Raw genomic sequence first — 15,595 nt, forward strand, 5'->3', positions numbered from 1 at the left:
CAAAGACAGCTGTGAGCTGGCCTCTGAATTGGAAATTGTATGAAATTAGTTTGCTGGGAAATCAAGGTGTTGTTTAGTCCTTTAGTCGTGTCCGACTCTTCGTGACCCTATGGACCAGAGCATGCCAGGCACTCCTGTCTTCCACTGCCTCCCGCAGTTTGGTCAGACTCATGTTGGTAGCTTCCAGAACACTGTCCAACTGATCCTTCCACATGGTGGCTGTCAACTGTAAGTCACACAAGACATCTAGCATGGGTTCCAATCCTCATGTCTTCTTCTTCTTTGGCGATCACTCGTAGCTGAGTAAGATTGTCTTCCATAACTACGGTTTCAACAAGGAGTCCGTAAGTGACTGTGGAGGCCAATTCTGGATCCGCACGTCCTTCCACAGTGGGGACATTGGTTTCCGGGTGGGACTGTTGGCTACAATGCACCCCCTGGAACCACCTTTCCCTGGAACCCAACAAAGAGCTCCTTAACTCCCTTTCTCACCATGCACATAATAGGCTTCCGTAAGGGCTTTCCCATTTTGCACTTCCAGCGCTTGTTGCTGCCTGCATCTTGTCTAACATGAGCCCCTCCAAAAGATGGCACATACAAAATGAATTGCCCATCAGGAATTTAGCTCCAGCATAATTGGCAAGCAAAGTAAGTTGGCATCATCTGCCTAGTCAGCAACCTGTAGTCTGTAGGTCTGTTTGCGCTAGCCACAGTCCCACTTTTTATTTCATGTAGTTGGCACTGATGCAAGGCTGGAAGAAGTCTCTCGGTGATTGCAGCAGTTGGAACAACCACCCAGCCAATCGAGATCCTTCTTGCTACTCTCAACACTATTGCCAATTCACCTTTCTCTGTCTGAACTGCCACCTGCTTTTTCTTATTCTTTAAGCTACAGAAAACTAAGGCAATGCAGCCGGCAGCTGCTGGTTTTTATGTGCAAAACAGAAGAGGCCTCATGATTTTTGCCTGTGTTTCAGCTTGCATGACTCGGGTGGATAAAAAGGGGATGCAGAGCTGTAGGGCCTACTTTCAAAAACAGAAAAAGTCCTCCCTAAAAGGGTAGCTTTGTTTGCTTTAGCAGTGGTGACAACTGCATTACAATGGTTCAGACAGGAAAATCACAGCCTGGTTAGAAGGATAATAAAATTGGCTCCTGCCTTTTTGAAACTGCCACGTTTTTAGATAAGTCCACAAGTCAAGTCCACCATACAAGAATGCCCCTCACTCCCATGGTTAGGTTGACTCTGCCTAGCCTCAGAGGAGGGGAGGAAGTCACATCTATAGGAGTAAGCCTCCATGTAGGCTTGACAATATGGTAGCCAGGCCCAGATTTGCTCTCCTGCTCCTGTTGACAAATACCTGCTGTGTGCCACCCTTACTGCAATATAGCCACCTGTCTTTTAGGGATAAATGCTGATTTTTACAATCTGTGATCACAACCATAGCGTTTTGATTAGCTGTTGTGGCATCTGCTTCTGCATAACCTTTTCAGTTACCTTTTCAGAGTGTGTTCAATGCTTTAATGTATGACACATTCTCTCAGCTTGGCCAACAGAAAACAGCTTGGGGGCCACTGCCAGTATTGTTATCAGCCACTCTAGCAATGTCTTCACTGAAATCAAGGCACAGGATTTGCCGCACATCACCCCACTATGTTAAGGAGCACACATCCACAGTCTCAGGCTGTACATTTTCAGAACTCCTGGTGAAGCCATCTCCAAATCCCTCTGCCTGCACCAATTCAGGCTCTCTGTTGCACATGGGGCAAAGATGATTCCGGACAAAGGACGATCGCATCCAGATAATCAGGTTCCAGCGCTCCCCAGAGGCGATAGGCAGCGCCCCGTGAATTTGTCCTCCCCGGTGGAACAAGCCATATAAGGGGACATGTTCAACTTCGATGTACTTTGGCACCGGGTTGGTGTCCTTGAAAAGGAACAAGAAAGATCACCATGTTATTATTATTTAGAATCATAGAACTGAAGAGTTGGGACTCTGAGGGTCATCTACTCCAACCCCTGCAATGCAGGAATCGCAAATAAAGCATTATAACAGATGGCCATCTAACCTCTGCTTGGAACCCACCACCTTCCAAGGGAGTCCATTCCACTGTCAAACAGCTCCAGTTGCAACATTCACACTTTTATAAATCAGGTGATCAATGCAGCATATTTAGTACTGTACTTGGGGAACTGTCTGACTGAGCTTATTATAACCCTTTCATGTTTTTCAGTTGGCTGAAGTCCAGCCATTCTCCCCTTCAAGACAATCCAGACCAGCAGTAGTCTCCTTAACACCACATACATACAAGTAGTAGTAGAAGTAGCTGAATTTTTATTACCTGCCCTTCACCCAAAGGTCCCAGGGCAAGTTACAGCAATGAAGGCACAATATTGCAAACAGTTTAAAACAGCTTTAAATTACAAAAATGCACATTTCGGGTGTCAAACGCCAGGGGGGTAAAGAGGTGCATCTTCAGAACTTCCTGAATGCTTTATAATGAAGGCACAGTGCTTCTCTGCGGAGGGAGTTTCACAGGTTAAAAGAGTTCAAGAGAAGCAGAGAAGGGTGTGCTGGATACTGACCCCCCCATGCTGCTTCCGTTGGAAAAGGGGCGTGGTTTAAGCAGCCCCGCCCCTTCCCATTGTGCCCCACCCCTTTCCCTGCAAGGGTCCAGGTGAGTGCAAAACACCTTGGGGTGCAGCAAGCTTGGGGGGTGGGGTGGCTGGAGGAGGATGCAATTCCAGTGGGATGATGCCAAGTGGAGATAGCAGGCAGAAAAGCTGCTGGGCAGAGAGGCATCCCCCCCCCCAAAAAAAATGAAGGGAGGTGGGTGTGCAGCTGAGCCCCCCCCCCCATTTCGAGTATTCTGGATAGCAATATGGATACTATAAACACATGCAGAAATACAAACGTTTCCTAAATTTCAGCAGAGTTTCCTGCATTCCAGGGGGTTGGACAATCTATTTCTTAATAGGTTCGATTGGGTTTGGTGCTTTCTCTCTGCATGTCATTCCTTGAACAGTTTCCTGTGCAAAGATAAGGCTTGCTTTCATTTTTTGGATTTTACCCCAGGAAATAAACTGCCACAGGGGCCAGATTAAACCGACCGGTGGGGTAAAATCCTTAAAAAACCTCAACAACTTCAATCCTTAAAAAAAGGTTAACAACTTTGGTTGTACGTTTGGTCGGCCCTCACGACCCTTCACTTCATCAAATCTGGCCCTCTTGAAAGAAGTTTGGACACCACTGACTTAGGGGCTGCCACAGAGAGGGCTCTCTTCCAGGCCACTGCCTGTTAGCAGCTACCTCTGCGACTCATGATGGTCCAGTAAAATGAGACTGCTTTGGATAAATGCATATTGGACAAATAGAAGGATTCCTTCACACGGCACATCTTTTGACATTAGAAACTCACCGCTGCAAGCTGTGGATATGGCAGATGGCTTAAGTGTTTTTGAAAAGACCTGGTTATCCCAAAGTTCATCAGCCCCAGGGATGGTCAGGGATGAATGAATTCAGCAACATCCAGAGGGCCACACATTCCTCGCCATTGGATTAAATGGAACCTTAGACCAAAGTCTACTGAGTTCTGCATTACTTATTCAATAGGGACCAAGCAGGGCAGGCGGGGGAGGCAGCAGGCTTTCTCTGTTGTTTCACCCCAGCAGCCAATAAGCAGAGTTATTATACTGCCGCTATACAGGGAAGTTCCATGTAACTATCATGGGTCTGTGCATAGCCAACATGGTGCAATCTGGGTATTCTTGGAATCGACCTCCCATCCAACTCCCAGGCAGTTATCAGGGATTATGAGAGTTGGGGTCCAACACACTGGTTTACCCCCCATCTTTTCTGTTTCAAGTCATCAACACATCTTGTGGCCGTGAACTGCATATGTTTCTTACAAATTCTGTAAAATAATAGGCATAATAAAAGTGAAAGTGAGCCATTAAAAGAAGAGGCACCTTTCTGAATTCAGCGAAATAGAGGTTGCCCTCGGTGAACTCTTTCCCCAGGGAAATGTTGAGAGTCACTTCCGCATTGTCGTAGTGGGAACTCAAATCCAGGTCTTCCTGCAAAGCGTATTTCACCACAAAGGCCTTATGGCTGTCCAAACAGCCTCCCCCACAGTCCGGGTAAAGCAAAGCTGTGAGGGGCTGTAGGTATTTTTCACGCAGAGAGGTGATGAAAGTTTCATCCAACCCAAGTTCGTTTAAGAGAACCTGCAGTGGGTGGTATATGAACATGCAAGAGAAAGAGTTAAAGGGAAACCAAACAGAATGCAAAATGAATATTTTTTAGCAGAAGGGTCAGGGCATTTTGCAGTGGTCAAGTTCTTGCGATGGCTAACAACTGTCCTCCATTTTCTAACATGCTGCATTCTCTCAATTTGGATAGTAAAGATTTGCTTCCTTGCCCAGTTAGGACATTAAGATCAACAAATCATAGAATCGTAGAATTGGAAGGAACCACAAGGGGCATCTAATCCAACCCTCTGCAATGCAGGAATAGTTTGCCCAGCATGGGGTTTGAACCCACAACCCTAAGATTAAGGGTCTCATGCTCTACTGATTTAACTATCCCAGCAGAGGAATAGAACCTGGTTCCACTGCCTTTTTAAATGTGTTGTGGGAGGGGGGATTATTGGCCTGTTTTTGTTCTTATTTTTATTATGTGTTTGTGTCTTTTATATTGCAGTTGTGAACCGCCCTGAGATCTATGGCTGAAGAGCAGTGTACAATTTTAATAAATAATAATATAATGGTAATAATATATAATTATAATATGGGGTGAGTCTAGGTAAGCATAATAATAACCTTAGCACTTTGTTTTTTTGTTTTTAGTTAGAATGTGCAGAATGCCCAAAAAAAGAAATACATAGACAAACAAAAAGTAAAGTACAACTTACACATATAATAATTGAACCCAACCCCATGACAACCCATCACCTCCTCCCCAACTTCCCTTCACCCCATCTTGACTTCCGTATATGTTAGATTGGATGGTATACATTGCAATCTTTTAAGGTATTACCTTTTATTTTGGTTCTAACATGTTTTATTAATTATTTTTGTTTCACTTTACTCTTTTAATCTAACTAAGCATATCAGCATGTTCTTTTTGGGACAGTGTTTATCCATATATTCTTCAAAACATTGCAATTCTTGTCTCTAAGTTTTTGACGTAAGCAGTTAGCTTTGCCATTTTCATGAATTCACTTAGTTTGTATAGCCACAGGTAGGTTAGCTGTGTTGGTCTGGTGTAGTCGAAACAAAATAAAAAAAAATCCTTCCAGTAGCACCTTAGAGACCAACTAAGTTTGTCATTGGTATATTATATTATATTATATTATAATTATAATTATAATTATAATTATAATTATACTGGTATATAATTGTCATTGTATAGCCAGTAGGCTTTTGAAGGTATTGTCTTGCTCTTCCATATACTGGCAAATACAATCCTGGCAGCTGCTGTGGCATATAAGAAAATTTCTTTCTTATTTAGCAGAATATCCGTCCCCATCAGACCTAGTAGATATGCCTCTGGTTTCTTTTGTAAATAAACTTTTAGCACTTTAAAAAGTGCTAAAGTTCTTCATGAATCATACCCCACTGGAAGGACAGATCGTGAAGCTGAGGCTCCAATACTTTGGCCACTTCATGAGAAGAGAAGAATGCTTGGAAAAGACCCTGATGTTGGGAAAGATTGAGGGCGCTAGGAGAAGGGGACGACAGAGGACGAGATGCCTGGACAGTGTTCTTGAAGCTACGAACATGAGTTTGACCAAACTGTGGGAGGCAGTGGAAGACAGGAGTGCCTGGCGTGCTCTGGTCCATGGGGTCACGAAGAGTCGGACATGACTAAACGACAACATGCCTTAGATTTTTCGCAAGTCCACCAGGCATGAAACAAGGTTCCTTCTTCTCACCTAGCTCAAACTACTTGATTATACAGGGATCTATACTATAAGACTGTAACTGCTATTAACCCCATTACTACAGAGGGGGGGGATTCTCAAGAGAAAGTAACTTGTCTAACAGTACAATCCTAAATAGTGACTCTTACCCCATAATTATTCATAGAGTTGGGCCTCCCTTTGGGTAGCTCAGATTGTTCAAAGTTCTCTAGCTCCTCAATGAAAGCTTGACAGAATTCCTTGGCAAACACTGGCAGTCGGTAGATTCTCTTATCTGTTGTGGGGAAGATGGAAAATAAAATCGGAAGAAGATAGAACATAGCCACTTGCTTAATCACCTGTAGTGGAAGAGAATCTCCTTCTAGCGACCAGAATGGGAAAGGTGGTGGTAGGGGTTTTGTAAGTGCAAAGAAAAGCTGGTTCTCTGTTCTTCTTTAATGGGTAGGGGCCTGAGCTCAGTGGCAGAGACCATGTTTTGCATGCAGAAGGACCCAGGTCCAAATCCTGACATCTCTGGTTAAAACCAGTGCTTTTTTCTGAGAGTACTCAAGGCACCAGCACCATTTTTCTAGAAGAAAACCACTGGTTAAAAGTGTAGCACTGATTGTAACAACTTCATGGTGGATACCAGCAGCATTTTTCCTAGATGAAAAACACTGGTTAAAATTATTATAATTAGAAAGTCTGGGGAAGACTTTGCCCAGGACTGTGTAGAGCCTTTGCCAGTCAAAACAGAGTGCGCTGGACTAGATCATCTATGTTAAGAAGAGCAGAGCATAAGAAGAAGAGCTCCGCTGGAGCCCATCTAATTGAGCATTCTGTTCTCACAGTGGACAAGCAAATGTATGGGAAGCTGAATGCAACAGTAATCTCCAGCAACTGGCACTCAGAGATATGCTACCCCCAACTGTGGAGACAGACCATGTTGGTATTTGCAACATTTTCAGAATCGGAACCTTCTGAAGTAAAAACCATTAAAATAAAATCTCCTGCATCTTTTGAAACCAAAACCAAAGAGGCCACTTAGACAACATGGGTCATGCAGTCATTTCCTTTGCAGATTTCCCTTCTATGCGACTGTAACAGTGGCTCTGTAGAATCTCTACACCACATACTTTTTGGTTGCCCAGTTCATTCGGCTGCTCGGTTCAGATTTCTGTATCCACTTTTATCGAGAATTGCTGATGAGACGCAGGAAACCAAATTAATTTATTTATTGAATGATGAGGAACCGAGCAGATCCCTTATGGTCGCTAGATTCCTGATTAATGTCTTATTTCATAAAAAGAGAAGCGGATCACTGCACGATTTTTGATAGTCCAATTAAAACTAATAATTACTGAGAGGAATTAAAACTACGCTGTAAATTAAAATTATCTGATAGATCTAAACCAAGTTTTAGATAGATTATTTTATTCAATATATGGAGTACTTTTATTGATCTCAATTGATTATTAATGGTTGTTAAACTGGTATTGCCTAAATTGTAAAATTTGTATTGCTTTGGCTGTTTTATGTTGAATTGCTGTTTTGATATGGGCCAATGGCCGCAATAAATTTACTACATTTCCTTTTGCAGAGTAGGAAACGGCCTTTTAAAAGCCAGTACCTTCTGGGCATATTTTTAAACATGAAGGTAATATGTATACCACTAATTCCCTCCAAGAATACATAATGTGCATATGCTGAACCTATATTTTAAAAATAATTAATATGGGCAACACATATTTCTGATAAATTAGCCCAGTCTCCCCACCTGATATAGATTCCACACGGTCCAAGAGGCCTTGAAGATCAGCACCTTTGGATGCGCAGTATCTGACTGTTTCTAAAAATTCTGGTGCAAGAAATGATTCCTAGCATTGGAAGAGGAGAGGAGGGTGGGAAAAAAATTATTTTCACACACACACAAGCTACTTCTATTTAACCTGTTTTTAATGTGCTTCAACTTTAAGTTTGTTCTTGGACAGAGTGAAAAATGGCAACTGGCGCAGAATTAACTATGAGGGGTTTGCAAAGGTGTGCACCTCTCTTTACATGACACTCTACCCGCCCAGGACAAATTTCCAAAAGGGGGAGCAAGTTCCATGGAGGGCTGAGTAAGATTAGCACTGTGTGCCTTGTAGAAGAATTGCTTTTGGACAACTCTCGTGGCAGAGAGGTATTTTTCTTATTTGTGCTGCTAAAAGTACAGGCAGAGTCTTGTCAACCCCCCAGTGAGGAAGCCCCTTCCCAGAGGAATGTTGTCAGCTGATAATGGGCTGCTACTCAGCAACTATTTCTAATGAACAATTCTGAACTGTTGTGTTTCTACTGAACTGCACTGGTTTTTTTTCTTTGCTGAACTGTTTTGGTTTTGCTTTGCTGATATATTAGCCTTAGTGTGATTTTTCCCCCCTCAAAGTTTTGTTGTCATTTTAAGCTGGATTGAGAATAAACCTTGCTACTGAAAAAGCAGCATACAAATATTAAATCAAAATTTACCCCTCTCCATTAACTGTGCCCCATTAACCACAGTATATCAGCACCAACATTAGCCAGTGTGTAGAGAGTATGCAGGTCCCATTTTATCCAGTGATAGCTTACCATCTTCAAGTCTGCACCAACTTGCAGGAGTACAGACTCCATCCTACTGCTAAACTGTTGTATGGAAATGTCACCAGAGTAGAGGCCATTTCTAAACTATCTCTAGCTATGGACTTGCATGCAAATAGAAGAAACAAGTTATTTACCTGTAAAGTATACAGTTGTGGATGCTTTGGCTTGTAGTTCTGGGAAATTATTGCTTTCCTTTCCCTAGAGCGGTGCTCTAATTCCTTTCTCCTCTGGACTTCTTTTTCAACCTAGGAAAATTCATTCTGAAGCTGAAAGGCTGTAACTCAGTGTAGAATACCTGATTTATACACAAATAGTTCTATGCTCAATGCCTAGTCGGTCAATGTAAACCAGAGGTGGGGAGTGGAACCTTTTTCAGCCCATGGACAACCTTCCTGAGACCACATATCAGTCATGGGCAGGACCAGAAGCAAAAAATTAGTGGAGAAGTCGGTGCAAATCATACAAGAAGCTGCATTCCAGCCATGCAAAAGTCAGAGGTTTACATAATATAGTATACATCTTTCCATCTATGCTAGCAAGAGGAATTATCACAGTTGAAAGAAACTCGACAGCCAGACAAAAGCACTTGAGGAGGGTGTGGAGCAGGCTAGGAGAGGGAGTATAGCACTGGGAGTGCACCAAGGGGCAGATAGAGAGGCGTAGGGTGCCAGTTTCAGCCCCCAGGCTATGGGTTCTGAACCTCTGGTGTAGACAGTAGGGAGTTAGGTGGACCAAAGGTTTGATTCAGTATCTTCACCATGTTTGGGTGGATAGGTCCAGGCTCCATATTTAAGCAACAGAAATGCCAGGGCTGTGTAATCAAATATTATTCATATATGTTTAGCCCACCTCTATGCGCTTTTATTCAGTAGCAAACCCTACGAGTTATATAGAAGTTCATCAGGTCCCTGTGTACAGGATTGCAGCCCACAGAGTGCTCTGAAACCCGGATTATGTCACTGGAATATTCTGCATATCAACGCAAAGGCTGTCTCTGGCTGTTGACATATTTACTACAAAGCCAAGCCTGAGACCATACGTAACTGTTCTTACCAACTTCCTCTGGAGAGAAGAGCTGAAAACCCGACCTGCATCACCAACTACCTGGGGCCAGAAGCAGCAGCTCTCCCCCTGCCGCCATTACACATTTGTACATAGCTGCCAAGTTTTCCCTTTTCTCGTGAGGAAGCCTATTCAGCATAAGGGAAAATCCCTTGAAAAAAGGGATAACTTGGCAGCTATGCATTTGTGTGAATTTTAAAGCCAGGCACAGTACCTCTTGGATTACTGTCTCAAATTCTTCCACGCTTCTGCAGCCTCGTTGTCTTAATACCTGTAGGATAGAGAGATGCTGAGTTTGTATGTGTGACACACATTTTTTATACATTACAGTCCCAGTCCTTCCACACCAATGATCTAGTCTAGACAAGCCTGGGACTGTCCCTGAAACTAACCCACAAGACTCACATAGGCCAGAGGCAAGACCTCTTTCTGTACCTCTCCAGTTACAGTAGGGTTTTTTGTTTTTTGTTTTAAATGGCACACCAGTCTGGATAAAATTAAAGCAACAGTAGTCTCAGATGTGTACCCCTTCTTTGCACTTAAACACTGTTGGAGAAGGCTTTGTATTCTCATTCAGAAGTAAACCCCATTCAGCTCAATAGGACTTCCTATAGGATTAAAGCCCAATTCTCCTATTTCTTTTAACCTGGAAGTAAGCCCTGTGGAGACATTTCTTTACTATGCCCATTTCAACATTGGGGGTTGCTTACTATTTATATGTATTTGCAATTGTATTTGCTTCATTCTGAGAACTTTTTTTAAAACTCTAAAACACAGTAACTGTAAGCAGCTCTGCAGTACGAATCTAAACGTGTTTACTTTTTAGTCAGGAAAAAAGTTCACTGGAATCAGAGGGATTTACTCCCTAAAAAGTGTGCGAATGGAGACTGCCCTCCTATCCCCACGTACCTGGGAGTAAGCCTCATTGGATCCAATAGGGCTTACTTCTGAGTAGACACGGTTAGTATTGCACTGTTAGAAGTCAGGTACAGTAATAAGCTTACTATCTCCCCGCCCCGGTTTTCGTTGTGTGTAGGGAACTGATTCCAATCCGGATTAACGATGGGAGAGGAGGGTGCGCGTGTATAAAGTCTCTGCTCTCCAGAAAACGTCCACTGCGCTATGTATTTACCGGTCCATAATCCCTCCGCAGCTGCTCTGGATCCCCGTGGTAGCGGAGGTGAAGCCCATACCGCGGCACGAACAGGTTGTCGGTGAAGAAGCAGGCGCAGGCTAGGAACGGCCCTGGCCTCAGCCCCATACTGCTGGGCTCCATGATTCCAGTCGGACCTCGAAGGGGAGCGGAACAAATCTCCAGGGGCAACGGGTCCGTCGGCGAAAACGCCCCGGTAGGAAACGAGAGCTCTCCGTAAGGGAGCGTCGACAAATTACACTGAGACCTACAGGGAGGAATAATGAATGAAACCTGCTACAGTACTACATCGCCCCATACTCAAGCTGCCTGTTTCCCCACAGTTGCCTATCGGGCGCTCTCAAAAGGCGCACAGGCAGCACATGGAGGCAATAGAGCCGTATGCCACAGCAGTTTTGTTCCCCACTGTGGGGTAGGCTATGCCTGCACATGGAGGTTCCGTTTCTATACTGTCATGTGGCTAGTAAGAATTTAAAAAGAGCTCTGCCAGATCAGAACTGAAGTCCACATAGCCCAGCAACTTGTCTACCTCAGTGGCTGACCCGTTGCCACTGGGAAGCCACAGTCAAGCAATAAGCCTCTTCTTTTTCTTTTGTTGCTCTCCTTGTCACTCAGAAGGACACTGCCTCTGAACATGGCTATGCTCCATATGGCTGTGGTGGCCTGTGACAGCTGAATTATCGCTTTTAAAAACCACCTAATGACCATGACCGCATATTGTGATAGTCAGTTTCACTGAGCAATGTACAAGCATGCAAACATTTAAGAGTTAGAAGCAAAAGAACATTTCCCTCCAGCCATATGCATATCTATCTCAGGGTAACATTTCAGGCATTTAGTGTAGTGTTCCAGAAATGCTTATGCCTTAAAATTTTTGTTAAAGGCACCACAAGATTCTCTCTTGTTTTTCAGCAAGGGGATTCCCTTTCCCCTTAGCCTGATCTGATCGAGGTTACCCTTTCTTTCTTTCAAATTTATTTTTTATTTTTAATTTATTTTTAATTTATTTTTAATTTGCAAACATAACAGCTAAGCAGCGGTAGCATCATCAGCCTACTTTAACAATATTTCATCAGTTATAAGCAGCCAATTTGTCCAAGCACGTATCCAGATAAGGCTGATAATTACAAGTCAGGCATTCCAATGCAGAAAGGGCAGTAAGATCTGCAGACCACTGAGTAGTGGCAACTACAAAGGCTTGCAGGCTCCACTTAGTCCGAGACTACTCTTGAGTAAGAGGTTTGAAGGGGCTGCCACTGTTTGTTATCTGTTAGGCTTTTTCTGCTGAATGCAACATGCAAAGCTTTTATCACCTGTCATGTAGGGAACAACTGTACCTGTTGGATCTCTGCCTGTTATACAGCTTTTAGAAATTCCTTCCAGTACAGTAGCATCTTAGAGACCAACTAAGTTTGCCATTGGTATGAGCTTTTGTGTGCATTGACACTTCTTCAGATGCACTGAAACAGTTAAAGGCACAGGGATGGATTGGCAACCTTATTTAAGGAGTTGAAAGTGCAGAGGGCATTTGAACATTTGGAGCAGGCAACCTTCCGTCATTTTCCTCTGTGGCAAACAATTAACTTGTTCGTTTGTTTCCTGAAGGAGTGTCTGGATCCCCGACAGCCCTGGGGGGTAAGGATCCAGGCTGAGCCCCTGGAGATGTACAGACAGGTTTACAAATATCTGTCTAAGGGAAGTTACCCCAAGCACCTCACAGCCCTACAGAAAAGGAGCCTGTGGAGGAGATACGCCATGAAGTTGGAGGTGGGATGTAGGAGGACGATGGAGGGCCATCTGTCACGGATGCTTTAGTTGAGATTCCTGTATTGCAGGGGCTGGACTAGATGACCCTCAGGATGCCTTCCAACGTTGCAATTATATGAGAAAGAGGCGCTTGAACACAGCTTCAGCATGGGCAAGGGTAGCGAGAGGCCTTGTGATACAGGACGGCGTTTTCAGACGGTCCCTTTAGCAGCGTTCTCGTTTTGCCTCGGCTTGGATGCGTTGTGTCTCCTTGAAACAAGTCCGGCTTGCTGCCTTCCCAGCTTGGGGACTGAGTCCCTGAACTACCGGTACCAGGCTGACCTGCGGCTGAGAGGAGCCCGTGGGCTCGAGCCAGGATTGAAGTGGGGCTGGTGCCCAGGACATGTCCCAGCCCCCAGCATGGACTCTGCTTTGCAAGTGGCCGAGGAGGAAGTGGTGGAATCCTGCAGCCCCACCAGCAAATTCGAGGACATCTTCCGCTTGCTGTCCGAGGGCTGCTTCCCCCATAGTTTCTGCTCCATCAAAAGGAAAAACCTGAAGCGCTACGCTCAGAAATTCATTGTGGAAGGTAACGCGGGGGTGGGGTGGGCAGAGCAGAAGACCAAAACAAAACAAAAAACCCACCACCAAGGATTTTGTTACATGCATATCCACAGCGAGGCGACTGTCACTGGGTGGCTGCTGTTTTCAAAAAGAGCTGTTTCGAGACATTTAAAATGTCCAGCTTTGCCCGAGCAGCAGGGATGACTCCTGACCAGTTTTTTATTGAAACTGAGTCTAGACTCTCCAAATCTATTCAGGTTCCCAAGCGGATTTACTTTCCTGACCAACCATCCTCTCTCTACACTTGAAGGCTTTAATATGAGGGAATGGGGACCTCTAAAGATGCAGTGACTCAAAACCACTGTAACGTGATGTCACTGTGCACGTTTTATGAGTTGCTTTTCCATGAAATTGCAAAGTGTACACAATTTTGCACACATTGACTAGGAAGCAATTCCCCTTGGGCTCAATGGAGCTTGCTTGCTTACTCCCCAGTAAGCGTGTTTAGCATTGCAGCCTTAACAGCTTTGAATTCCCTCAATAGAATTGGCAAAGGAAAGAGATTAATTCCTTAAAAGGTAGGTGCTGTACGTCCAACTAGCCTCCGCAAGAGATGTGTCCATCTCTTGTGTCCATTAGCTTAACTGACCTTACTAGTGGGCATACAAGGAGAGCCTCTATGGCTAATTTTGGAGCCCAGGGAAGCAGCGTGGATTTGATTTAAATCAAACTGATTTAAACCACGATTTAAATCACTAGTCAGTAAGGCTTGATTTAAATCATAGTTTTCTACATAAAGACTAATTCTTTCTGGTATAACTTTAATATGCAAGTAGATGAAGATTTTTAGAATAACAACTTTTCATATTAGTTTTTTTATCCCCAGTTTAATAGGTTAATCATTCATATTTGGACAACTTTTCTGTTGTACTTAGGAAGGAGAAAAATAATCATTACCTTAATAATAACAATTTAAATAGATTTATTCAACTGAAACAATAACATTACAGCATATGTTATTTGCTTAAACAAACATCTATGTTTGTTAACTAATTTGGCTAAACAAAATATATATATTTTAAGAAACTTAGACTATCAGCCCAGCCTACACATGAAAAACTTAAATACTGTCCTCTGTAGCTCACTCGTCATCTTCATCTTCTTCTCTGTTCATAATCTGGAAAAGAAAAACAAGCTTTCCTGCTTTATCGGGTCCTAAACGATTTCTCAATTTAGAATGAATGAGTCCAAAGGAAGAAAATAGTCTTTCAACGCCTGCAGAAGAAGCTACTGCTGTTAAAAGTGAAATCATTACTTGAACAGTCTCTAAATCCAAGTGCTTAAGTGACTTCCACCAGTTCACTGGTGTGACTTTCTTTAAAATATCTTCAGCAAACATATATTTCTTGAATGGTTCCCCCTTAGCTTTGAAGTTTATTAGAGTTGGCATTACAGATGAATGATTGCTGGATACCCATGTCATAGCTAACTCCTCTTCCTCAGCACTTAGGTTTTGACCCTGGTACTGGATATTGACAATGTTTGCCAAAAAATGAGCTGGAGACAGTACTTGTCCCATTCATTTTTTTAATGCCTTGTAATTTAATTCTGTCTATGTGTAGTTCTGTTTTTAAGTATTCACTCAGTTCCTTCCAAATTTCAACAGCATCAGCAATAAAACAGCTATTTTTCTGTATTTTGTTTAAAGCTTCAGAGATGGGTTTCAGGATGCTCAGCATATGTTCAACATTTCTCTTAAGCCCAATGTTGAGGATTTTGGCCGTGACAGTGCCATCTAGTTTATCTTGATTTTGTTCACAAACTGTCATCAGTTCTTGATATACAGTACTGCTCAAAACAGTCCACCACAGAGTTCCATCTAACATCTTGTGGGAGCGTTAGCTTGGTTCCACCCATCCTTTTCAGAGCTGCTGCAGAAAAATGATTGTTTCGGAAGTATTTAGCAATTTCAACAACATTAGTCTTTATTTCTGGAACACTTAAGTCTTTGGCTAAGAGGTGCAGCAAATGAGCACTGCAACCATATGTTATTAGCTTATTCCCTTCCTGCTCTTCTAAATTTCTTCTCATCTTGGATACATTTGTGGCATTGTCTGTGACCAAACGGCGTACTAGACATTTGAATTTTTGTTCACATGTTATTATAGCTTTTACTGCCACTTCTTGTAAGTATTCTGCTGTGTGTGCATTTCCTGACGTATCAATTGTTTGTGCAAGGAAGACTTTCCCTTCTTCTGTTGTTATACAAACATGTACAACAGGATCATTATGGACATTACTCCACCCATCAATACTTAGGTTAACAATTCTACCCTCCAGAGCTGTTGCACATTGCTCCATTTCTCTGTCATACACTTTATCCAGCAGTTTCCCTGCAACATCTTGCTCTACTGGGTGGACTGTATCCTGGTCTCAGTGACTGAACCATATTAATGAAATGTGGGTTCTCAGTCAGACGGAAAGAAGAGTTCGTGGCATAAACAAACTGGGAATTTTCTTTCATCAATTAACTCTTTTTCTAGTCTGCT

The 15,595-nt window shown here is 43.1% G+C and overlaps 1 protein-coding gene across 1 annotated transcript; it reads right to left on the reverse strand.

Annotated features, from left to right (window-relative positions):
- Positions 1-1,497: 1,497 nt before the first annotated feature.
- Positions 1,498-10,869, reverse strand: OGFOD2 (2-oxoglutarate and iron dependent oxygenase domain containing 2). The gene is made up of 7 exons (XM_035099193.3): positions 10,716-10,869; positions 9,798-9,854; positions 8,656-8,766; positions 7,680-7,779; positions 6,073-6,197; positions 3,969-4,226; positions 1,498-1,926 (listed from the first exon to the last, which is right to left on the reverse strand). The coding sequence occupies exons 1-7, from the start codon at positions 10,857-10,859 to the stop codon at positions 1,651-1,653; spliced, it is 1,071 nt and encodes a 356-aa protein (XP_034955084.1). The 5' UTR covers positions 10,860-10,869; the 3' UTR covers positions 1,498-1,650.
- Between the last annotated feature and the right edge of the window lie 4,726 nt (positions 10,870-15,595).

This window comes from Zootoca vivipara, chromosome 16 (genome assembly GCF_965207765.1).
Source record: "Zootoca vivipara chromosome 16, rZooViv2.hap1.1, whole genome shotgun sequence".
NCBI lineage: Eukaryota > Metazoa > Chordata > Lepidosauria > Squamata > Lacertidae > Zootoca > Zootoca vivipara.

Bases quoted from the DNA above. Each gene is read 5' to 3' on its own strand.
- OGFOD2 (XM_035099193.3), bottom strand. From the start codon at position 10,859: ATGGAGCCCAGCAGTATGGGGCTGAGGCCAGGGCCGTTCCTAGCCTGC. The intron at 8,767-9,797 runs GTACTGTGCCTG...GAATTTTCCTAG, and splicing joins TTGAGACAGTAATCCAAGAG to GTTGAAAAAGAAGTCCAGAG. The intron at 4,227-6,072 runs GTAAGAGTCACT...CACCCACTGCAG, and splicing joins ACTCTATGAATAATTATGGG to GTTCTCTTAAACGAACTTGG.